Source organism: Mycena indigotica (assembly GCF_014461135.1).
Source record: "Mycena indigotica strain 171206Taipei chromosome Unknown Mind.scaff0009, whole genome shotgun sequence".
Taxonomy (NCBI): Eukaryota; Fungi; Basidiomycota; class Agaricomycetes; order Agaricales; family Mycenaceae; genus Mycena; species Mycena indigotica.
Window position 1 is genome coordinate 478,066 of NW_023503008.1, and position 23,578 is coordinate 501,643.

A 23,578-nucleotide genomic window follows, 5' to 3' on the forward strand; every position below is an offset into this window, starting at 1 on the left:
TATCATTTTATCACAGTGACAATATCCTGAATGGATCTGACCCACCGCCTTCAAGGCCACCCAAAATCGTTTGACGGACTGCCCCAAGGTAGTCACCTAGCCTCCGCCCGTCCTCGTTGACAAAGTCCTCGTAAAGTCGGTATCTTGAGTCTGCGACGATGTTCGCCAAATCCAGAGTCCTTTTGAGGTTCCTAAGTTTGCGTCAGCACTGCACGAGACGAAACAAGCAGATCGCACCCTGGGAAGTGGCCCCGCGACGAAAACAGCACAAAGTGTAAACGAATAATCAATTCAGGTATGAATATTTGTCGAATGCGGATGAGGTCGCGGCGGCGCCGGTCTGTGGGATAAACAGTGAGCTCTGGTTGTGCTTGTAGCACGAATGAAAAGTACCTAATGATTCATCGACATCAACCAGCCAATCTGATGTTAGTAGCTTTGTAATCTGGTCATGTGCCTGATCGATCAACCCCTGCAGAAAATTAACGACGGAAAGTTAGCTCGAATAAGCCTGACCTGGTAGTCCTGTAACCATGCGGCCTTCGTACTCCGATTCATTTGAGGTGTCTCTAGTGCCTGACAGTCAACCACACGCTCCAAAGTCTCCCAAATCACGAAAAATTGCCGGTAATGGAGATATTCAGTTGCGCGTTCTTCAGGTTCGGGGATGGATGCGAGCTCGATGGGAAGGAGAACGAGGAGCTTCTGGGCGAGTTGTACTCGACCAGATCCTACAAAGCGCCATCAATACGCGATTAGAGGAAATGAAGCATGCGGACCCAAGAAGTAGCGAAGGATGACATTCGCCTGTTCAAGGGCAGTTTCGTATGTCTTGTCATCGAAAATGGTCCATTCGATGGAACGAAGCAAGAACATTTCCTCGTCTGTGGCTGGCGGAGGCAATGCGATAATTGACGGAAGCCGTCCCTTGAGAGGAGGAAGCACTTGGAGGGCTTGGTCAATGGTACGCTCTGCCGTGACCACAGCAACGCGGTCCATGTCCAGTCCATGCTCACGTGCCCGTGTAAGCGCGAGCTTCCGCTCATCAATATCGACAGATAGTTCGAGGGAAACGAGAAACAGTGCATAGCGCTCCACAGCATTGTCGCCTAGAGCACCAGCATACATGGCGATCAAATCTCGTTGACCGGCAGCCTGTAGAAATGGTCAACATATACTAAGAGAAGTAGACCAGCAACCACCTCGAGAACTTGCAGATATGATTCAAGAATGACTTGAGTAGCAAGTGGCGGGACTGGAATGTCGATCATTTGGAGGAACAGGCACAGGTGGGCGAGAAAGCGACACATGGTTGTGTACCTTTTGTTCTTGAGCAACTCGAGTTGAAAGGATAAAAAAAAACGCACTCGAAAGAATCTGGAGAGTAAGTGCCATCCTGGATACCCGTTGCGAAATTATCCATTAATGGGTCGATTCGGTTCAAGATTATCTGAAGCTGAGAATAATGGAACGGATGCTGAGCACCAGGACTAAAAAAAAGTCAGTGTTTACCAGGGAAGTCTGACATCCAAACGCACCCGTCCATTACGCCAACACTCTTCAGAGCTTCTAGAGACCCTCGTACTTCCCTCTCCCATTCCTCAGTTTCTATTTCCTCTGTCTCTGCAGAGATGACCCGGACACCACTTTCGACAGCGGCCAAACCGCCCTCCCAGAAACTCCCTCCAACTCTGTTCATCTCCATGCTCTGTTTTTCTTCGCAAACAACACTGACTTGAGCCCACAGATGGTCTTCCCATGTCCGACAAGCAGCCTTCAAAACATTGGATGTCTGTGGCGTCGGAACGAGCGCTGCATAGAGGATTCGGTCGTGCTCGGGTACATGGGGCTGAAGACAAAATCAATCAGTATAACCAACAAGTGTCGAAGCATACATTAGTTGCAGCCTTCGTACACGTTGACTTCCATAGCTGTCTTCGTTGGTTGCCTTGCCAGACGTCAGGGAAGTCCTCCTCCATCGCCTCGTCCTCGTCATGCTCGTTAGCTAAGTATTGGTTCAAGAAATCTGCCAATAACGCGTATAGACACACGCACAGATCGCTTTCCATTGGAATAACAAAGACCCGCGTATACTCGCGGCGCGCCATGGCTGATGAGCATTTCGGCATAGCTCGACGGCCTCCTCTAGCCGCCCAGAACGGATGTAACCATATAAAGCCTGGCTCAGGCCTTTTTCGTGACTCTATGTGGGATCAGAATCACCGAGACACATCTTGGCCATTGAACACACCGCGTCATCTGCCGCAAGCATTCTCCCGTCGTCTCTATTGACCGCGTCGGGGTCCATTTCCTTCACCAGATTGTCCCTCGTGGCACCACCCATCCGCTGGCTCTGCATGATATTGTGTTTCGTGAACTTCCAATAGCCTGTTGTCGCTTCTGGATGTTGGGGCAATGGAGCACTGTCTTGCAGCCATTCTCGAACGGCCACGAGTTCAGAAAGAAGGGGGGATGCAAGGAGGACTGCTTGTGCCAGTGTTGATGTGGGTGTGTAAGGATTTTCTGCGAGTAGGTCGCGTATCGTCGGCATTGGGGGGGTTTCGGTTTTGCGGGCACTGTGTAGAGTCTCAAATCGAGAGATAAAATGGTATAGAAGACGCACGGCATGACTGCTTGCAATAGTCCCCAAGTATCGCGCTCCAGACGGAGAAGCTCAAGCTCGTCCTGAGTTGTTCGCGCGTCGCGGTTTTCCTCGAGGTCCAAAAGCCTAATGACACGCTTTAATACACGCAAGAATGAAGAAAATAAGAGTGCTTACTGGTCATGGCATATTTGGCGCAGTCGCGGGGCAAACCCAGTTTCTGGATGGAGAATAGCCTCCAGGTCGTCGTTCATGGACTGGCATATCGAAAGCACCTCTGCACTAGAGACATACAGGGCGGTCTCCGCCATGAGTAAAACGCGTCAAAGTCGTCAATGGTGGTGGTTGTGACTAAGTTAGGAAAGCAACACAAAAAAATTTCTATTGTTTACTCGACGACGAGAAAAGCTATCTAGCATGTTCGAGCCATGGTTTCACCGGGCCGTCAAGGCCACATAGTAGCGTACGGCTGGTTATGGTATATGGCGCTGCCTCTGCTGCAAAACCGAAAGTCAACGCCGAAGCGGACAGTGGCCCGACAGCAGAGACTCCTTCTCGTGAGTGTTCTCCCGAGGATAACACCTTGCCTCCTCAACCATGGATGGCGCAATGGGCCGAGTGAACGACCACGAGCGCTCCGGTAGTTGGCGGACACTTGAAAGAAACACTTTTGCCGAGGCGAGCCTTTTATGCAGAAAATGTGGTGGCTGTGTTCATCAGCCTCTGAGGTAAAGAAGTACAAACACGCGATGTTTCCGGAGAATTCATCCCCGAGTCGGTCTTTCGACTGCCCCCACCCTTCAACGGGGCACTAGAGGGACTTTCAAGCTGAAGTTTGGCTGAAGTTGACGCTGTTGACTTGAATGATGACCTTCTTTTCCTGTACCTTCTTTTTTTCCTGTACCATCAAAAGTGAGCCTTTATTGTCATTCCTTGATTGGCACAACACCATCTATTATCTGAGCTCGTCAAGAACAAGGACACGGCATAGCAACCATTTTGTTTGGTTGTCGCGGTGAAGAACTATAAAACAGCTCTGGTAATGGAGCTATGTACCAACAAACATGCCCACCAACGGAAAGAGTGAGCGGCAGGACCTTTGGAAACAGTGGTGCCTAGAGCATGCCTGGCAAGGCCCACGCTCACAGTTGAGCGATGACGATCAGGTTATTTACAAAACAGTAGGTGAGCGAGACTCTCTCATATTTCACTCGTATTCTAGTACTTATGCGACCTCAGTCTACGGCAATTACCCAATAAGAAAAGACTACGAACTTGCCACTGTCGAAGCGTTCAAAGTTGGTCGTCTGACGCTCTTCAGACACGAGGAAATTGTGGACCTTTTATGGCGTAAATTGGCTATTCTCCGATCTGGTCTCCTGCCTCTGGATGAACCCGGATGGAAGGATGAGCTGTTTCGACAAGGATTGGACCCACCAAGGTCGGCATCGTGATTTTCATGGTTGCGCTAGATAAGCTCGTTTGCAGGACATGCCAGTGGCCCACCATTAAAGATTACCGCGACGTCAAAGATCGTTTTGAGAAGACGAGGAAAACCTCAATTCATCTTGACCAACAACAGTCGGAACCAGGATTCTCCCCCAATCTCCCCCAATTTGACGAAAGATCGCAAGAGGAGTTTTTAGAAGACGAGTCATACGAAAATTTATTTGATCGTTTTGTGCGGACAGGGTCGCAACAAACCAACTCTGAATCCACCGTCAATCAACTTCGAAGTTCCATCCTGGAGTATGAAGCGGTCGATGATCAAGCTGGAAAAACCTCTTTAGAAGTCAACCAAAAACCTGGATCCCGCCTTCATTCTCCTCCGATTGACGAAGGCGAGTCTTTTGAAGATTACCTCGATCGCCTTCTGCGCGAGCGGCCGAGAGAGACGGAGGACGACCAATTGACTGAGTGCGGATCTTCTCATGGCGAAGAGCCCCCTGACACCGTCCATGACCTTCCGAGTGCTGGTCTGCGTATTGAGGGTCTTGAATCGCTTTCAGCACACTTGGAGAGTTATCTGTACTTGAGAGCGTAGCCGCTGGCAAGAGATGTCTGTAATAATTTGTACTTGGTGTAGCCTTGGAACACAGATTGACGGAGACTTCAATCCAGTAGACGGCTTCTCTATGTAGACAATTCGTCCGTTCAAGATGAAATCCATGTTTGCCTTCATTCGGAAACGGCGTTGTAGCGCGAGTGAGATCGACTGGGCGCGGCACGACCTTGCAGGGTGATTACCCAGCCAGATAAGAAGTCCACCTGCTGGGCGGCTCTCAACCTGGCTGGCGAATGGTTTGCAGGCGCATTTGCAGCGCGAAAACCTGGCTTGATCACATGATGTGATCCAGCCCTGAGTGACGTCACGATTCTCGAAGTCGTCTCTCTCGTCTTGTTTAGACCGCGTGTATCTCACGAGGCAAGCGCGCTGATTCCCTCAAGCAGTTTAACTTGCTTGCTCACTACCTAACAGAGCGCGCCATGATGCTGAACAGTCTTCGCAAACTTGAGAATGAGCGTCCCGTGTCCGTCCCACCCGCCATAGCTTCCTCAAGGTCCGAACCACTCAATGCCCGACCTACTTCTATCCCCCCTGGTGGCATGCACCCTACTCGCGCATTAAGTGACGCCCAAACTCTTTCAAAGGCTCCGCAGACAACTTCACTCGACCTTATGGCTCAATTACAGCGCTCAGAACACGCGGTTGTCAAATCCAGGACAGGCAGCGTGTTAAGCAGGGGCTTTATCCTCAAGACAGACCACTATCCCTCAGGTGAGCCTCGCTGTTCCGTCAACATCAACCCCAACTCTACCAGGTCGCGCATTGGACCTCGATTTGAACGTTCATGGAGCACCTAACTTTCGAGCATCGCGTGTGGGCAATTTGAATGTGTTTGGTGTTGCCCAGCCGCGAACCCAAGGACTGCGTGCCATCCTGGCTGTCTTGAGATGCCGACCTGGTACCCCAGATCCTTCACATGTCGTTTGGTTCTCAACTCGGGAAGAGCCGATAAGTATGGGTCAATGCCGCTGCAGTGACACCACCCTTGACTACACATCCAGTCTACATCTCTGGCAGACCATTTGTTTTGCGCGATGGGACACAACCGCGTCGGACATTACTACTCTCGGACCGTGCCGAGAACTTGGAGGCGATAGAAAACCGGATGAAGCATGACATTTTGCAGGAATCTACGCGGTACGAAATTTTGACCAGCTTGTTTCAAGCCAGCTCACACTCAATAGATACGGAGGTTTGTCGTAAATCCCAAGTTTTTCAGACGTCATACGAGTCTACAGGTCTCATCTTAACACACAACGAGATAGGTAAGCAGCTGCTCTTTTTATCCTCGTATGAGCTGACTGTCTTTGTGACCACAGCGGCAGAAACCGGCGAAGGAGCTATTCTACCGACGTGGACTTCAGTCGACAACACAAACGTCAGGACTTCTCGTGAACTCTGGGGCCAGATGAAGGCAGACGGATGGAATGTCGATGTAAGGACCCACGATAAGCTAATTCTTCCCTCGCTGATCTACGATAGTACCATAGGTCAGTTTCTCTCTTCAACACCACGAACGTTGGACTTCATCTATTCCAGGATACCTATTGCCCCCGACCGTCCCATTGAGGACAACTACCTCGACGCCTATCTACGAGTGATACGCGCGACAGATCCCTTGCGAACTTCACTTGTGTTTTCTTGCGGAATGGGAGCAGTCCGAACGACATTTGCAATGGTCGCTGCTTCCATCGTTCGTCGGAAGCAGCTTATCGTTCGTGGTTTTGCCGATCCTTACGCGATAAAGGGAAACGCCAATACCCCTTTAGCTATCGGAACACCGACGAGTGGTGGTTTGGTATGTGACACAATATCGATCAAGTTGTTCTTTCCTCAATAGTGCCGCCAGCCCTCAAGCCAAGAGACCGAATTACGGATCATCCAGGCTCTAGAACAGGCCAATGCGCAGCAGGATCTCAACAAGTCACTGTTGCGACTGACCTACCTCCTGCAGCAATGTACGAGTCTATTTCAAACTTCTCGCATTATTGATCGCTCAGCAGGCCTCGAGAATCCAAACTCTCAATCAGCCATAGAACTTCTGATGCGACAGCCTGCGCTGCTTGAAAACCTTCGCAAAGCACATACCGGAAGTTATTCCGTCATTTTAAGCCTTCTCGGCTGCCTCGATCATGGACTTCAAGCAAAACGACTTGTGGATAGAGTCATTGACGCAAGTAGGACGGCTTTTCGTTCAGTCGTAATCTCGGTCGCTGACACCATTAGCTAGCTGACCAAGTGACTAATCTTCGTGAGGATATACTTATTCACCGGCTGAAATACTCGATGACGAGTATGGATGCCAAGGGCGATGACCATCTCATCAAAGCTGTGAAGGCTATCGAGAAATAGTCAGTTGTTCTTGTCGAAGAGCTCATTCGATTTTAACAGCCATTAGTTTCTTCATCATCGCCTTCACGTCATATGTCGACAACAGCAATGATTTCTCGCAGAGCTTCTCTGATTGGTTGAAGGTTCGCAGGTCTCTCCTTCCCAATGCAGCGTCTGTATTAACTTTGTCTAGGATCGCACAGAGATATGGAAGTCAGTGACGCATATACCTGCCCCTGCTGCATTAACACAGAAGGTTACAGCCAAATCAAGTTTTTACGCAAATCATATGGATCCAAGCTGAACGTCTTTGCGCCAATCAATGATCTATCGTCGCTTTCTAAATCCAACTGGGAAGACCGCACCCTCGTTCCTGGTAAAAAGAACGATGTAGCTATTGCTGGAGGACAGATCTTAGGAGACGAATATTCGACTCATGTTGTGAAGGTGTGTTTGCTGCCCGCTTTGCCGAGCTCGGTGAATCAAATGGTTACAGAACCGGAACGGTATCATATTACGGGAGGGGTGTGTAGAGACTCTCTTGATTCTCTTTTCTTGCTGAACGATGACAGCACGCTCCTCAAGTCAGATCAGTGGCTCCAGGAATCTGCTCACGTTGATCACGATGTGCGCGGGGCGATCAACTTCCGTCGAGTGCCAGGGACTTTGTTGTATGCTTTGGGCCAGCCGACTCTGGAGGCCATCAATGAAGTCGTTTCTCGGATCAAAGCGGCACACCCTTCCGCTCGCCGAATCGTATGGATCACATTGAGAGAGGAACCTATAGTGTACATCAATGGGTCGCCATATTGCTTGAGGAGAGAAGGCTTCTCTCTCAGGAACATGAAAGGCAGGTCCACTCTGTCCACTACAATCAACGCTTAATGTGGGCAAGATTATGGTGGCATTTCCGCTTCACGTCTCGAAATATTGGAGGAGCGCTTGCGAGATGATGTTATTGCTGAACTCAATACCTTTGGTGGTCGGTTAGTGCAAACTGTTTGGACTGCTGAGACCAAGTTTAACTATCATTTTAGCCTTTTGCTTCACACTGAAGCTGACGATGGCACCGTGCTACCTGTATGGGAAGACATCGCTAATGAATGTGAAGACGTGGTGGTGCTTAAGGATATCATGGCAGCCCACAAAGCAATCGATGGACTTGAGCTAGACTATCATCGAATCCCCATCACGGCCGAGAAACCACCAGACTTTTGCGACCTCCAGGATCTGATTGACGTTGTGCTTTCTTCATCCAAGAATACACCAATTGTCGTGAACTGTCAACTCGGAAGAGGCCGAAGCACCCTCGCATCGGCAAGTTTATATGCCAGGCCAATCATTATGGCTTACCGCTCGTAGATCATCATCCTTCTCATCCGTCAATGGCTGGACTCGAGACGGCCGCCTACAACGCCTGAGGCACCTTTTACCATCATTCGGTCCTTCTCCAAGCTTTCTATCCCGCCCTCCATAGAGCTGGATGAACCGTCGAAGAAACGGCATTCATATCAAGTCATAAACAGTACGCCACTACCCAAATTGAGCACTGTTCGGTGATAAGTCATCTAGATTTGCTTCGTGTTGTTCGCAGGGGCTTGCTCGTCAAGAGCGTCGTCGACGAGGCTATTGATCGCGCTGACGTTGTGTACAATCTGCGTGATGCTATCGAGGAAGCGCGGACGAGGGCAGACCAAGCCACGGATGAAAGGGAGAAACGAAAACACGCGCAAAAAGGTTGGCATCCTCTTGGTATTTTCTTAGTGTCATGACTTTCTTCAGGATTGCAGAACTTGCATCGATATTTTGCGCTTATGGTGTTTCAATCATACCTTCAATCCACGGAGCCCGACACTAAACAGTCGTTTGAGACGATTGAGTCGTTTGTTCAACGGCAACCTGGTCAGCAGATCATGTGATTAGGACCTGACTATTGATACCATCATTTAGTGATCGGGACCTTCGAAAAAGAGCTTTTCGCAGACGGACAGAACGCGTTGAAACCATTAGAGCGCGCTTACGTGACAGATGGTGTTGCCCATCCAGATGAGGTGAACCTCATTGTTGCAAACAGATCAGGCAGTATTCTGTCGGCATCGACTATATTGAAGAACGATATGTTTTTGAACTTGCAGAAAATGACACTTCCCGAACGCATAGACGGCGCGCCGAACTTTAGGCGACTTCCGCTAACCCTGCGATCCTCTGACTCGCCTATTGCGACACCCACTAGCACAGAGTCGTCGGAGTCCCTGGTGGCGGAGAAAATGGTGTGCGGCAGCGGGATGCCAACAGTTGAAGGGTGAGTTTGCTTTTGTGCGAGGAGTATCTTTCTGATCAGTCTCCCAGTCTACGAAGAGCTTTGTTTCGAGTCGATGCGGGTCCTGCTGGCGACAACAACGTTATATGGACCTCGCTTCGTGAGGTAACATTTCGTGCATTATACTACTTTCCAGGTTTGAGCGTTGTGGTTCTAGGAGCCTGTCATCTACATTGCCGGAAGCCCACACGTACTACGTCTGTCGGATAATCCTTTAGAGAATGTCCAGTCAGTTGACTTGAAACCCTTTTCTTGGATCACTAATATAGTTGGCACAGAGCGACTGGTGTCACGACTAGCATGGTAGAGCAGATGGAGGAAAGCTTCAAGAAGGATGTTCTGCGAGAGCTGCGCGCCAATGAGGGCAGAGTGTTATTACACGACGAAGTCGAGGAGCGGCCGGGAACTTTTGCTATTGTGCCCATCTGGGAGACGGTTCTGGAGGAAGATATTCTGACTCCGCGGGATGTGTTTACATTGATGAAGAAGGAAGGCTTCAAGGTATGTGGCTCTTGTTTTGCTGCATCAACGTTAACCTCAACAATGTATAGATCGACTATGGGCGAATCGCGATTGTGAGTGAAGCGCTCTTTCTGATGTGATAAACAGTCAACATTGGAACAGACCGACGAGCAAGCTCCTCTACCAGACGCCCTTTCACAACTGTTCGATAGAGTCCACTCCAACCTGTCCCGCGCCGGAGACTTTATCTTCAACTGCCAGATGGGCCGGGGCCGGACAACAACGGGGATGGTCTCCGCGTGTCTCATTGCCACAATCGGCAAGTGGGACGGCAAGGAGCCCCACTACGACTTTGACGAGGCCCGAGGAGACGCGTATGACTCGATGGATGGGCCGTCAGAAGAGGAGGCATATCTTCAGGGCGAGTACAAGACAATTTTGCAGCTCGTCGGTGTCTTGTCGTATGGAAAGCTGGCCAAACGCTTGGCGGACCGTGCTATCGACCTGATGCAAGACGTTCAGAACCTCCGCAAGGCCATCTACGAGTATGTATTTCTCCTTGCAGGGTTGGCGGTTGTTATAAGCCCTTGTAGCTACAAACTCAAAGTGGACGCGTGTGAAAGAGGGACACCCAAGGAGCAAAAACTGAGGAATGTCGGGGTCAACTACTTGTGGGTTCATAGCTATCCTTGGCTGGGCTTGCTTGCTCAAGGCTTCAGATACCGTTATGGCTCGCTAATCGTCTTCGCAAACTACCTTATCGGTCGACAACATGAATCTGAGTCCACTACCTTCACCGCCTGGCTAAAAGACCACCGAGAAATCACAAAGCTTCTTGAGAGGCGGTCTCTGGACTGATCTTGTCTATTATTACATACAGTGTGCTGACGTACTATAGCTATTGTAATCATAAAGCATCAAAGTAATCATAAAGCATCAAAGTTGATATGGTGTGACGCTCTCCTCCTCTCCAGCTCATCCTCGCGTTTCTCGTTCAAATGTAGCACGAGCCATATGATCGACAGTAACAGCAGTGTGCCCACCGCGGTCGTCAATGTCACATACGGCGTCCATTCCCCAGGTCGCAAGAACAGTTCTCGTTTCCAGGCATCGCCTGTCTTCGATGGCGGGAGAATAACCAGTTTCGAGTTGGGTATCACTCCCTCGATGTTGATGAAGTGCTGTTGTGTGTGGATCGTCGACCCGACAAATAGGTTTTCAATGTAGTTGTTCGTGCGCCCGAGGCCAAAGAAGGAATACGGGGTTTGGAGTGATTGGTATGATGTTTGAGGAAGTTGAGCAACTGGTCTCATTGTTAGTGAATGAAGTTGAATAGGACTGAGGGTATGGTCCTCTGGCAGTGCCCATGAAGGTATATGTCCATCGCCAAAAGAGTGAATGACCCCTTGCTTCTTTAATGCTACAAATCTCATGCAGCAAGGAGTGACCGGTACCATACCCGTGAAGTTACAGGAAGGCACTTTGGTATGCCCCAAAGATTAATATCTGCTTACCTTGCGCAGCATGACGACCGCCCTTCGTGTCCAGAACGGTGTACTTGTAGGAAGCCCCGGAATAGCTGACGCCATAAGGCTACGAACTGAATCAGACACCCGAAATTTCTGGAGAAACAGGACCATACGTGATATTTGTCGCTTGCGTTGTGTCCGTAACACCATCCATTGCCGCACGCGCCATTCAACACTAGGGGATGATATAAGCAGAATGTTGAGGACCCGGCACCGAAACACACCAATCGCTTTCAAGAAGAACGCGTCATAGTAAAAGTTATTTTGCACAAATTGGATGTTGCCGCGGCCCGCAGCGCCAGTCCGTTGCACCAGTATGTCAAGGGTACCCTAAGCCACATTAGCCAGCAAGACTGAATAAACAAGCCGCCGCACATCTTCGTCAATGTCCAAGAAAGCGACCCCTCGAGCGTCTTTGATGGCATCAAGCGCTTCGGTGCCCTTTTTCACAACACTCCAACCATGCCCGCGATTGCAACCAACAACGCCAGAGCCACAAGGAGTAGAGATAACCATTTTGGGAGTATGGTCTTGTCCGGAGACAGCAATGAACAACAAGTCAGGGAATCCATCGAGGTTAGTGTCTCCAAGCTTGAGGGGAATAGGGACGGAAGGTGTTTGGGTAACATCAGTTACAAGTAGCGAGGAGCCGGGGAGCAAACTTTGGAGCAGAATCCGAGCGAAATACTGTGCTTGATTGGATTGAAACTTGGTCACTAAAAATGGCATACCTCGTTATCTGGTCTTTGTGAGAGGTCGAATGTAAATGTAGAGTCAGCTGTGCACAGCTCTTCCGGAGGGCGACATGACCCAGTGCTTGACCCCAGTCCCTTGCAGAGCGGCAGTTGCTTGTTGTACGCGATATTGATGGCGCAATCACTCCCTACACCGGTGGACGAGGAGACAGATGAGCACGTTGTGAAAACCATGTCCATAGTCCCATCGCGGTCTGGATGCGCTCAGTTCTGAGAGATTCACAACGTGGGGGAGAGCTTACCGATATCGGCAAAAGACACAGATTGTACCCCAGCGGGCATCGCGCCTTGTAAGGCCAGAGAGAATCCTTCTGTCTTCTTATTTACCCATATCTGATATGTCATTCCACCTCGCCCATCATCACAAAGAAGGAAAAGGTCTAAGACGGTCAGTACACAGGTAAAGAGTACTATGGTTCACATGCCTGCTAGACAATCACCATCGAAGTCCACGACGGCGTTACTGTGTGGATTCGCGGGCTTACATTGCGCTCCTCTGAACGCAGGCTCGCGACTAAGAGACATGATCAATTGGAGTAGAACAAAAGCAGAAAAGTACGCATACATGTCGAACAAGGAGGATTGTGATTCTGAGGCATTCCAAGTATTCAGCCAGACTTGTAGTGGTGAGCTGGAGCCTTGAGATGAAGGAGTCATTCCTAAAAGGTCTATCTTCATGTCGCCGTCGACATCAATGGGTATTGGTTGTGAAAGAGAAGAAGCGGGAACAGTCAGAGGATGTGATGCATCTGCAAATGCGGTCGTAAGAGGCACAACGAATTGGAGATAATATCACACACCAAAGCCACCAGCAGGAAGTGCGGGGTATACGAAGAGGTCAAGTTGCTGGCTGGAACTTCTCGACATAACAAGGAGATCAAGTTTTCCAGAATGCGTAAAGTCCCCAGGTACAACGTTGTAGACTTTGTCGGAATGTTTGATGGGGGGCGTAGATTGATAGGAAAACTCCTCTGAGGTGGGTATAAGCAAAGCTAGGTCGGTTGACATTGGGGACAGTACCATGATTCCACAAGTGAACTGTGAGCGTTCGTTGGTCGGAGTCAAGAGTCAGCGCGTCAAGACTATACGTAATGGTGGGTCAGGAATATAAACCGGACTATGGGAATGACTAACAATTGGTCGCCGTCGAAATCGCCAAATGCCACGATTCGACCATCTACATTGATCCCCATAGACCCAGCGTCGACAAGAGTGTTGCCCGAGAATCTCTTGGGTGGAAAGGGCCATATGGCAAGGACTGACTGGGCAAGGTATGGGAGGAGAAGGAAGGACAATGTCTTCCTCCGGCCAAGTAGATGACGGTACATGGCAGCAAGGTGTTAGTAGCGTGATGTTGTGACGGACCAGCCTGTGCGTTCTCCTCTCCAGGTCACCGGAGAGGATTGGGCAATACGCAATGAAGGAATGCGCAACGCGCAGAACAGTGTCGAAAGTGAAGCGAAGCAATCAGCTCGTCACGTGCCCAATTTTTCCTTCTGGACCTCGATGGTCCGTGTCCGGAAAGAGAAAGGCGCGTCTGCCTCGTCTGCTTCGTCATCCAAACGTCCAGGAAAAGCAGGGAGTGGTTTGGAAAAGCAGGTGTTAGCATTGGGTGGAACGAGAGCTGACTTGGATCTCGTCAAAAATGTAAAGGATGCTGCAGGTGGGGAAGTGAACACCGATGTAAGTTGCGAAACGTGTTGTGGGGTTTACAGCTCTGACTTCAATAGCCTGCTCTCTCGCACGATGTGTCCAAGTTTCTCAAGGAGCTGAATTTGGGTAAAACGAACAACCCGGCCACAAAATCTAAAAAACAGAAAAAGGCGGCAACATCGACGGCATCTGTGAAGAATTCGGAACCAGCACCTCACTCAGAATCCCCCAAACAGTCCAAAGAGAAGGGAAAAGCCTCTAAGAGCGCAAAACCAGCTGTGGAAGGGAAGAAGTCATCCAAAAAGAAAGGAAATGGGCCGCCGACGCCGAAAGTGCAACCTGAACCGACAGTACCCGAACCTCCCAGCGTTCAGCTTCCAACCAAGGTTACACTCGATCCAAAATCTCGTTTCGTGGTCTCTCCTTCTGCCGAATGGTATTCCTCCCTCCCCCCATTACCTCCTTCACCAGCGTCGTTGCCTGCGCCATCTGCCACCCAAGTGTCCTCACTTACAACGCGGGCAGCTCAGCTTCATGAGTCCGACATCAAAGTCTTCCAGACATCGTCATCTTCTAATTCTTCTGCCTCCGAAGCCAACTTTCTCTCCAAAATAATTCAGTCTGGCACTCTGTCCGATAGACTGAGTGCATTGACGCTCCTGGTTCAGAGTAGTCCCCTGCACAACATCAAGGCGCTCGAAACCTTGAAGGGAATGGCCGAGCGGGGCAAGGGCAAGGGTGGACGGGACGAATCGTTGAAGGCTTTACGATGTATCTCGGATTGGTGGGTTGGTGGTGGTGCGCCCAGTCGCAAACTCAAGTTTGTTGATTTTATATTACCCTTTTTTATCATACTCAACTCTGAGCAGATATTTCCGAGACCAACCGTTAGGACATCCTGGCGTCACCGATCAACACCTTTTACTGTGGTACTTCGAAGATTGGCTCAAGAAATATTTCTTCTCCATCCTGCAGATACTCGAGGTAGTGGTCTTCACAGATTTCCTTCGATGTCTGACCTTTATCGTAGACCCTTTCACTCGATCCGCTCCCATATGTGCGGACGCAATCCATTACCTTACTTTGCACTTTGCTGCGGGAAAAACCCGAACAAGAACAGAATCTGCTGCGCCTTCTCGTCAATAAACTAGTGTGGTCATTTTTTGTTGACATTGCCCAAGTTGACGTAATGCCAGGGAGACACCGAGAAGTCTATATGTTCTCGAGCATCCTACCTCATCCTTCAATTACTGCAAACCCATCCAGCCATGAAGCTCATTGTTGTCCGGGAGATCGTTGCTCTCGTTCTGCGCCCTTCTGCTTCCCGCCCACCGACCTCATCGGCCCCGACTCCCAAACACATCCGATTCACGGACGATGACAAGCCGAAGTCGAAAGCAAAGCCAGAGGAGAAAAAAGTGGCCGGAAATGCACATGCACGATATTACGCGACCATCACGTTCAACCAGATTGTACTTGCTCCTGGAGACCGAGAGGTTGCTTTGCAGCTGATCGACGTATATTTTGTGCTGTTCAAGGAACTTCTGGGCGAAGGAAATTCCGATGAAGACGAGAATAAGGAGGATGACAAGCACGAGAAAGACGAGGGAGAAACTGTATCGGCGGACAAGGCTGGACGAATCCGGGACAAAAAGAAAGGGAAAGGGAAGGGAAAAGGCAAAGTTGTGGAGACTCGTGGAGCAGCAGGTTTCGCAGAAGTAGAGGATGCACACTCGAAACTCATCTCGGCCATTCTGACGGGCGTCAACCGGGCCTTGCCATATGCTAAGATCGTGGCCAGTGATGCTGGGTAAATAGTTGTTTCTATCGTCATTTTCTTGTCTCATTTTCTCGCAGGATAAACAAGCACATCGACACCTTGTTCTTGATAACCCATACCTCGACCTTCAACATCTCCCTCCAAGCGCTGGTTTTGATCCAACAAATCTCCGCTTCTCTTTCCGCTTCCGCGCCATCTACAGCTTCATCATCGTCTGCCCCAACATCGAAATCTATAACTGATCGCTACTACCGAACGCTCTACTCCTCTCTACATGACTCGCGTTTGGCTTCGTCTTCAAAGCAGGCAATGTATCTCAACCTGCTATTCAAGTCCATCAAGGCAGACGCTGACAACATCGACCGAGTCAAAGCTATGATCCGTCGGTTTGTTCAAGTGCTGGTTAGTGGAGGTAACGGTGCGACGGAGTTTGTCGCAGGCGGACTATTCCTTCTCGGAGAAGTAAGTCTTTGATCCGTTTCATGTGGCCTTTGGTTGACACGCGAGTTATTTAGCTTTTTAGTAGTATACCTGGGCTACGCGGTATGCTGAGTGGTGCCAGTCAAGAGGGCGAAGAATATGATCCTCGCAAACGCGATCCTCAATACGCTCATGCATCTGCTTCTCCATTATGGGAACTCGTGAGCACTGCATACGAAGTCATTTTTATCGTCTGATTGTTTTCAGACACCTCTGCTCAACCACTACCACCCAGCCATCTCACTGCACGCCCGCCAGCTCATGGCCGGCCAACCCCTCACTGCTAGCGCCGATCTCTCCCTGAACACAATTTCGCACTTCCTTGATCGATTCGTCTATAAAAACCCCAAGAAAATCAAGAATAACAATGCGAACGTCGTGATTGGAAAGGGCAAAGGGTCCAGTGCCATGCAGCCTGCGGCGAGTGGGCTGGAAGGCGTCAAATTGCTCAAGGGCGAGATGGCCGATATGGAGGACCGGATGAACGACAGTGCTTTCCTGAAGAAGAAGGAATCAGACATTCCTGTTGATCAGGTATGTTTGTGGTCGTTCCCCAAATTTGAGTCTGGCATAACAGATGGTGCAGATTTTCTTTCACCGTTTCTTCTCCCGCAAGAACGAGAAAGAGAGGAACGCCAAGTCAGCTAAACCCGAGAACGATGAATCGCAAGCAGAGGACTCAGGGAGTGCCTCGGATGAAGACGAAAGTGGTGATGAAGAGATGGATCTCACCGGAGATGAGGCGAAAAATGCTGGAGAATCCGATGAAGAGGATCAAGGCAGTGATTTGGACGAGGATGAGATTTGGAAGGTTCGTGTTTGACAGTCACGTGACTCATAATTGACGTCGTGGCCAGGCCATGAAAGCCAGCATGCCAGCTGCAGAGGGAGACGAAGACCTGATGGACGATGATAGCGATGGTATTCCTTCGAATATAGACTCAGAAGAAGAAGAAAACGACGACGACGACGACGACGACGATGGTGAAAACGACGGCTTTTCTCTTGCAGAAGATTCGGACAACGAGGACCTTGTTCCTCTTAACGAAGAGTTCCCTGGGGGACTGTTAGAATACGATGGCTCAGATGCCGAAGCTGTGGCAGTGGAAGATGAGGAGGAAGAGTGGGGCGGGATCAGTGGTGACGCTGTGAAAAAGAGAAAACGGAACGAGTCTTCTGGTGCTAGTCGCAAGAAGCTCAGGTCACTTCCGACATTCGCGAGTTACGAGGACTATGCGAAGATGATCGAAGATGGGCCAGAGGATGATATATGACGTCACAAAAGGATCTCATTCTACCGGCTCAGCCCGAGTTTGTTGCAGGTAGCCTTTACAGTTGATGGAAAAATACATTACTAGCACAATTCCCCTCTATCTTCTACACGCATCCCACAGCCACGCGTCGGTCCAGTGAAGGCAAGGTGGTCGTGGATTGCTGGATACGGACTGATGTCCACAAGGGGCATCGACTGGAGTTGTGATTGAGGGTCATAGTTGCCAACGCGCTGGAGCGACAGTCCTGAAGTGCGAGCAACACTCTTTGACAACTGTTCTGAAGAGTCGATCGCTGCGCCCAACGTCTGCATAACCTCTGTCAAGGAGGTAGTCATCGGTGTAGAGTGCAAGTTCAGACTGAAGCTTTCGAGTCCGGACCACGCTATGTAAGGATCAGATGATTCAAAAAAGAATGAAGATGAGCAAGCGGACTGATAGCATAGAAGTGCTCAGCACCTTATTGAAAATTAGAGGATGTCACTCTTCCGAAGGGAGCTACGCACCGTTGGTTTGAAAGTAAAGGTCGATGATACGGTGGAATCGGTCGATAAGAAATGTGTCATCATCATCCCAACAACAATACAGTGTGCCCTGCAGCAAGTAGCTTTCGAGCTGGTGTCCCGATTCACCGATTGGGTCATACGGGTGATTTTCGGGCGTTTCCCAAACTTTCATTTCTTGTGGTGTGAGAGTGTCGGCAAGGATATGGCGCAACCATGTGTGGGCAAGTTCATGAAGCAATGTCGTGATGATCATGGCTTCAAGAACAGAGCGCTTATGTCGTGTGGTAGGAGAAGATTCGTTTGCAACACACTAGGAGAGATTTAACTTCGTCAATCAACCAAGGGACAACTTACCATGTCCTCGTATGCGGCAATCAGCGCGCCATTTAAAGCTGGGCAAAGCAGTCCGCGAACATCTCTCAGAGCTGGATCCCGGTTTATGACACCCCCAGGCAACGGTACCCGTCCACCACTGATCAAAGTCTGTCGTCACACAGACAGTGTGCAGCTTAGTGAGGACATATTCTTCGAATGCTCCGAACTTATGCTTGGGAATAGGTCGATCAGGGAAGTTTTGTGCCAGTCGTGGACGCAACATAATGTAGATTTGATCATAACAGGCGCATAGGCTTTGATCGTTGGCTAATGCATGGAAGCATGTCGTCAACAGTTTGAGGGTGTGTGGGAGGATAGGGGCGGTGGAAGTTGCCGAAGGAGGCTTGTTCAAGGCGATGTATAGGAATGACACAACAGGTTTTGGCAGAGGGTTGGGTGGGTGACGGAAATTGTGGAACCGCAATCCTTTTGGCGCGGAGGCGATTGGAGGACGTACGCCCCTGATGCGACGAATTATGCCTCGGAAGAAAGAACCAACGTGAAGGAGAGCGGGCGAGTGAATAAAAGAGTAATAAGGTCCAAGGAGATAACGAAACCAAGCCATTTGTCCTCTTGAGAATGACGAGACGAAGTCAAAAGCGAAGTATTTCTGTGTCACGTGCCGTGAGCTGACACTACGGACATTGATGCATTTTCCGCCCCAGAAAATGCACAGAAAATTTGAAATTTTCTGAAGATTTTCTGAAGATTTTCCGAGAATTTTCTGTCACGGAAAATTTGGAATTTTCCATCAATCTTCTGAGAATCTTCTGGAAATTTTCCGGGTCAGAAGGATAGGATAGGATAGGATAGGATAGTATTACGCGGCACGGTCCCACTGAGGAACGCCGGTTTCCGGGGATTGGCCCGATATACATAGTACATAGCCAGTACAGTAATATGAATATCTTCGTCCCGGGATTCCAAACAGTTTCCAAGTCGAGCTCACGCCCAGTCTCCCAAGCGCTGTAGAACCTAGTCTGTGAGTGGAATCAGAATCAGTGTTAGCCCGTTGAGTCAAGGAAGGCGAGCAATCCTTGGTGGTAACCTGTAAATTGGAGTAGCATAGTAGACCTCCAGTACATCGTATGCATGTTTTGCCAATATTGCTATTGTCGAGCGCTCGTATAGCACCATTCGAAGAAAGTCGACCGGATCCATCAGCATGCATTTGGCAGCGAGTTTTGGTGCTTTCTCAAAGAGATTTCCCAGGAAGTCAAGACGTAGTCGCAAGAGCAGAGGATTTGACATGCAAGTGAGTAGTGCATGCTCTGGAGTCTCGACAGCCATCTTGCAGAAGCGACATACGCGTCGTTCACGGTCGGGTTCTCTCTGATGTGCATGATCTGGATAGCGGAGTTCTTCAATCGCCAGTCGGTGCGTCGACAGCAAAAGGGAAATCAGAGCATTACGATGAGGCTTGGTTTTCACCATGAATAGATAATGTCTCATGCGTAGAGTCATTAGCTTTGGTGCACGGCCTTCTGGTTGGGGTTCTAAACGCTGTTGGATCAGGTACATTTTGGGGCTGTTGTCAATTTCACTCTGAAGCCACTGGAGCATGTGGTCATAGACGTGCTTTGAATGACTGTCTATCTCAGCTTTAGTGGTGTCCCGTGTTAGGACAAGTGTTGTGCATGCATATTCCAGTTTTGACTGGGCTGAAATCAGGTCCTTAACCCATGAACGCTTGCCTCTCCCATGTAGGTCTATAGCACTGTTCAGTGCTACACGGGCAAAGTGCGTAGGTTGCAGATCCAATATGTAGCCAAGGTAGCCAAGAGTGAGAAGGAAGCGGCGTGTGCGAATTGGGACAACGGCGGTTTCCGTATAAAGCGGAGCCACCATTGAACGACTGTGAAGATTGAGAATCTGTCGGAGGAAGCTTTTCTGGACATCTATTAGGCGATTTACATGCACATCCTCGCAGTCTGGCGAGATTTCGCAGCCATGAATTAGATGACAGTCCACACGCGCCATGTACAGGTTTCTTAGTTCCCTCGGGGTAACAGATGCCTTATCTTCTACAGCCATAATTCGATGGGCACAGTACCGCGCAGTGCTGGCTTTTTGCTTGTAGTGCTCATCAAGAATGTTTGATGTTGTCGCAGTTGCATGGAAGTGAATACCTACATAGCGCTCGAGTTCTGTGATCTGCAGCAGGTTTCCATTGATGTAAAAAGATGGCGCTTGAAGCAGACGAGGGCCAAACAGTAGAATCACCGTTTTGAGCATGTTGATCAGAACGAAGTTTCGAGAGCACCAGTAGGCAAGTGCATTCAGCTTGAGTTGTAAAGCTAGCACCGTGAACGCCAGCAGTAAGATGTCATCTGCTTGAGCCATAATCGCAATCCGTACTGATTCAAACAGGAAGTCGTCCGAGTCAGGTGGGAGGCACAAGTCAGACATGAACAGGTTCCATAAGATTGGGGAAGCTGGATCTCCGGTCAGCAATCCCATCGCCGCCTTGTATGAGTCTGCATCCTCACCACCATGCCGGACAGCGTAGGACATGCTGGCATAGGTTTTTCGCAGCCAGTCAAAGATTGGGCCCGAGAAGCCTAATTTGTGGAGCTTGACCCAGAGCGAGGGTTGATCAACCGATGGGAAAGCATTGGAGGCATCAATGGCAGCCACATAAACAATCTTACTATGTGCTCTTGCCCAGTCACGAATGCATCGGAGAACAAATGGGTTGTTGTTAGTTCTGTATTTGGCGCGAAAGCCGTTCTGCCAGTTCGGAATAAGACTGCGTGTATCCGCCCAAAATGTCAGCCTTTGATGGATGAGGAGCGTGAGCACTATTTCCAATTTTCTGTCACAGAAAATTTTCAGAACATGTAGCACTCGGATCTGTGATCCGGCCAATGACATTTTTTCCCGGCATACACATTGGTTATCAAGGCAATCAGTCGGACCACAATATTCACTCTGATTTGTTGTAATTGCATGTAAGTATGCATGTAAGTACACAAGGGTATAATATTCATACTGATCATGCCGCGTACACAGCCTTTGGCCCAGCAGCAGGGCGGTGGAAGCAAATGCAGGTGTGTTAACTCATTGGACATGCTGGGCGACAGGCTCGGGAGGTCTGTGATATTGTCATGAGACGAGCAACAAAGACAAAAGCAACAGAGAACGCACCATGTTCTTCATCCGGAGAAGCCCTCTGCGTGCGCATGCGCTGGTCGTGGATATCTGTCAGCATTCTCGCCGCTAGCAAGCGACTGGGTGGGTAAGGGTGGGGGGGCGGTCGTGGTCAGAGTCCTCTGTCAAGCTTGATAGATGATCGTCATTAGTCGTGGAACGGACAGCCTCATGAGTGCTGTGAATGCCTAAGCTGGAGTGTCCCAAGAGTATCGTTGAAGGCTTTACGATGTATCTCGGATTGGTGGGTTGGTGGTGGTGCGCCCAGTCGCAAACTCAAGTTTGTTGATTTTATATTACCCTTTTTTATCATACTCAACTCTGAGCAGATATTTCCGAGACCAACCGTTAGGACATCCTGGCGTCACCGATCAACACCTTTTACTGTGGTACTTCGAAGATTGGCTCAAGAAATATTTCTTCTCCATCCTGCAGATACTCGAGGTAGTGGTCTTCACAGATTTCCTTCGATGTCTGACCTTTATCGTAGACCCTTTCACTCGATCCGCTCCCATATGTGCGGACGCAATCCATTACCTTACTTTGCACTTTGCTGCGGGAAAAACCCGAACAAGAACAGAATCTGCTGCGCCTTCTCGTCAATAAACTAGTGTGGTCATTTTTTGTTGACATTGCCCAAGTTGACGTAATGCCAGGGAGACACCGAGAAGTCTATATGTTCTCGAGCATCCTACCTCATCCTTCAATTACTGCAAACCCATCCAGCCATGAAGCTCATTGTTGTCCGGGAGATCGTTGCTCTCGTTCTGCGCCCTTCTGCTTCCCGCCCACCGACCTCATCGGCCCCGACTCCCAAACACATCCGATTCACGGACGATGACAAGCCGAAGTCGAAAGCAAAGCCAGAGGAGAAAAAAGTGGCCGGAAATGCACATGCACGATATTACGCGACCATCACGTTCAACCAGATTGTACTTGCTCCTGGAGACCGAGAGGTTGCTTTGCAGCTGATCGACGTATATTTTGTGCTGTTCAAGGAACTTCTGGGCGAAGGAAATTCCGATGAAGACGAGAATAAGGAGGATGACAAGCACGAGAAAGACGAGGGAGAAACTGTATCGGCGGACAAGGCTGGACGAATCCGGGACAAAAAGAAAGGGAAAGGGAAGGGAAAAGGCAAAGTTGTGGAGACTCGTGGAGCAGCAGGTTTCGCAGAAGTAGAGGATGCACACTCGAAACTCATCTCGGCCATTCTGACGGGCGTCAACCGGGCCTTGCCATATGCTAAGATCGTGGCCAGTGATGCTGGGTAAATAGTTGTTTCTATCGTCATTTTCTTGTCTCATTTTCTCGCAGGATAAACAAGCACATCGACACCTTGTTCTTGATAACCCATACCTCGACCTTCAACATCTCCCTCCAAGCGCTGGTTTTGATCCAACAAATCTCCGCTTCTCTTTCCGCTTCCGCGCCATCTACAGCTTCATCATCGTCTGCCCCAACATCGAAATCTATAACTGATCGCTACTACCGAACGCTCTACTCCTCTCTACATGACTCGCGTTTGGCTTCGTCTTCAAAGCAGGCAATGTATCTCAACCTGCTATTCAAGTCCATCAAGGCAGACGCTGACAACATCGACCGAGTCAAAGCTATGATCCGTCGGTTTGTTCAAGTGCTGGTTAGTGGAGGTAACGGTGCGACTGAGTTTGTCGCAGGCGGACTATTCCTTCTCGGAGAAGTAAGTCTTTGATCCGTTTCATCTGGTTTTTAGTTGACACGCGAGTTATCTAGCTTTTTAGTAGTATACCTGGGCTACGCGGTATGCTTAGTGGTGCTAGTCAAGAGGGCGAAGAATACGATGCTCGCAAACGCGATCCCCAATACGCTCATGCATCTGCTTCTCCCTTATGGGAACTCGTGAGCGCTGCATACGAAGTCATTTTTGTCGGTGGGTGGCGGAAATCGCGGAACTGTAAGCCTTTTGGCGCTGAGACGATTGGAGAATGTGTGTAAAAAATGCTCAGGCTCCTGATGCGACGAATAATGCTTTGGAAGAATATACCAACGTGAAGGAGAACGGGCGAGTGGATGAAAGAGTAGTAGGGTCCCAGGAGATAGCGAAACAAAGCCATTTGTCCTCTTGAGAATGACGAGACGAAGTCAAAAGCGAAGTATTTAATTCTGTGTCACGTGCCCTGAGCTTGAGATCAAGAACGCCCGCGATGTTTCGTAGCCGGAAAGAAAAGGGCGCGTCTTCCTTCTTGTAGAAGATTCGGACAACGAGGACCTTGTTCCCCTGGACGAAGAGTTTTGTTAGAATATGATGGCTCAG

General features: G+C 49.5%; 6 protein-coding genes across 6 annotated transcripts; 3 read left to right on the forward strand and 3 right to left on the reverse strand.

Moving 5' to 3' along the window:
* Nucleotides 1–10: 10 nt before the first annotated feature.
* Nucleotides 11–2,913, reverse strand: MIND_01001300 (Nuclear pore complex protein; the record flags this gene model as incomplete). Its single annotated transcript, XM_037366615.1, has 13 exons — nucleotides 11–191; nucleotides 238–340; nucleotides 394–472; nucleotides 517–731; nucleotides 780–1,155; nucleotides 1,203–1,320; nucleotides 1,368–1,490; nucleotides 1,539–1,849; nucleotides 1,896–2,005; nucleotides 2,056–2,203; nucleotides 2,252–2,576; nucleotides 2,624–2,728; nucleotides 2,780–2,913. 13 exons carry the CDS (start codon nucleotides 2,911–2,913, stop codon nucleotides 11–13), a joined length of 2,328 nt encoding a protein of 775 aa, XP_037216009.1.
* A 753-nt stretch (nucleotides 2,914–3,666) lies between these two features.
* On the forward strand, nucleotides 3,667–4,646 carry MIND_01001400 (uncharacterized protein; the record flags this gene model as incomplete). Its single annotated transcript, XM_037366616.1, has 3 exons — nucleotides 3,667–3,787; nucleotides 3,842–4,043; nucleotides 4,091–4,646. 3 exons carry the CDS (start codon nucleotides 3,667–3,669, stop codon nucleotides 4,644–4,646), a joined length of 879 nt encoding a protein of 292 aa, XP_037216010.1.
* Nucleotides 4,647–10,709: 6,063 nt separating this feature from the next.
* On the reverse strand, nucleotides 10,710–13,395 carry MIND_01001600 (uncharacterized protein; the record flags this gene model as incomplete). The annotated part of the gene is made up of 12 exons (XM_037366617.1): nucleotides 10,710–11,086; nucleotides 11,298–11,376; nucleotides 11,426–11,487; nucleotides 11,537–11,642; nucleotides 11,688–11,999; nucleotides 12,044–12,261; nucleotides 12,310–12,447; nucleotides 12,493–12,581; nucleotides 12,633–12,816; nucleotides 12,868–13,038; nucleotides 13,088–13,149; nucleotides 13,202–13,395. 12 exons carry the CDS (start codon nucleotides 13,393–13,395, stop codon nucleotides 10,710–10,712), a joined length of 1,992 nt encoding a protein of 663 aa, XP_037216011.1.
* A 178-nt stretch (nucleotides 13,396–13,573) lies between these two features.
* Nucleotides 13,574–17,254, forward strand: MIND_01001700 (CCAAT-box-binding transcriptional factor; the record flags this gene model as incomplete). The annotated part of the gene is made up of 10 exons (XM_037366618.1): nucleotides 13,574–13,750; nucleotides 13,798–14,540; nucleotides 14,590–14,704; nucleotides 14,751–14,870; nucleotides 14,917–15,530; nucleotides 15,578–15,962; nucleotides 16,016–16,141; nucleotides 16,188–16,514; nucleotides 16,558–16,791; nucleotides 16,838–17,254. The coding sequence occupies 10 exons, from the start codon at nucleotides 13,574–13,576 to the stop codon at nucleotides 17,252–17,254; spliced, it is 3,258 nt and encodes a 1,085-aa protein (XP_037216012.1).
* An 80-nt stretch (nucleotides 17,255–17,334) lies between these two features.
* MIND_01001800 (uncharacterized protein) lies at nucleotides 17,335–18,114 on the reverse strand (the record flags this gene model as incomplete). Its single annotated transcript, XM_037366619.1, has 4 exons — nucleotides 17,335–17,636; nucleotides 17,687–17,710; nucleotides 17,758–18,067; nucleotides 18,112–18,114. 4 exons carry the CDS (start codon nucleotides 18,112–18,114, stop codon nucleotides 17,335–17,337), a joined length of 639 nt encoding a protein of 212 aa, XP_037216013.1.
* Nucleotides 18,115–21,420: 3,306 nt separating this feature from the next.
* On the forward strand, nucleotides 21,421–23,259 carry MIND_01001900 (CCAAT-box-binding transcriptional factor; the record flags this gene model as incomplete). Its single annotated transcript, XM_037366620.1, has 7 exons — nucleotides 21,421–21,462; nucleotides 21,504–21,562; nucleotides 21,612–21,726; nucleotides 21,773–21,892; nucleotides 21,939–22,552; nucleotides 22,600–22,984; nucleotides 23,038–23,259. The coding sequence occupies 7 exons, from the start codon at nucleotides 21,421–21,423 to the stop codon at nucleotides 23,257–23,259; spliced, it is 1,557 nt and encodes a 518-aa protein (XP_037216014.1).
* Between the last annotated feature and the right edge of the window lie 319 nt (nucleotides 23,260–23,578).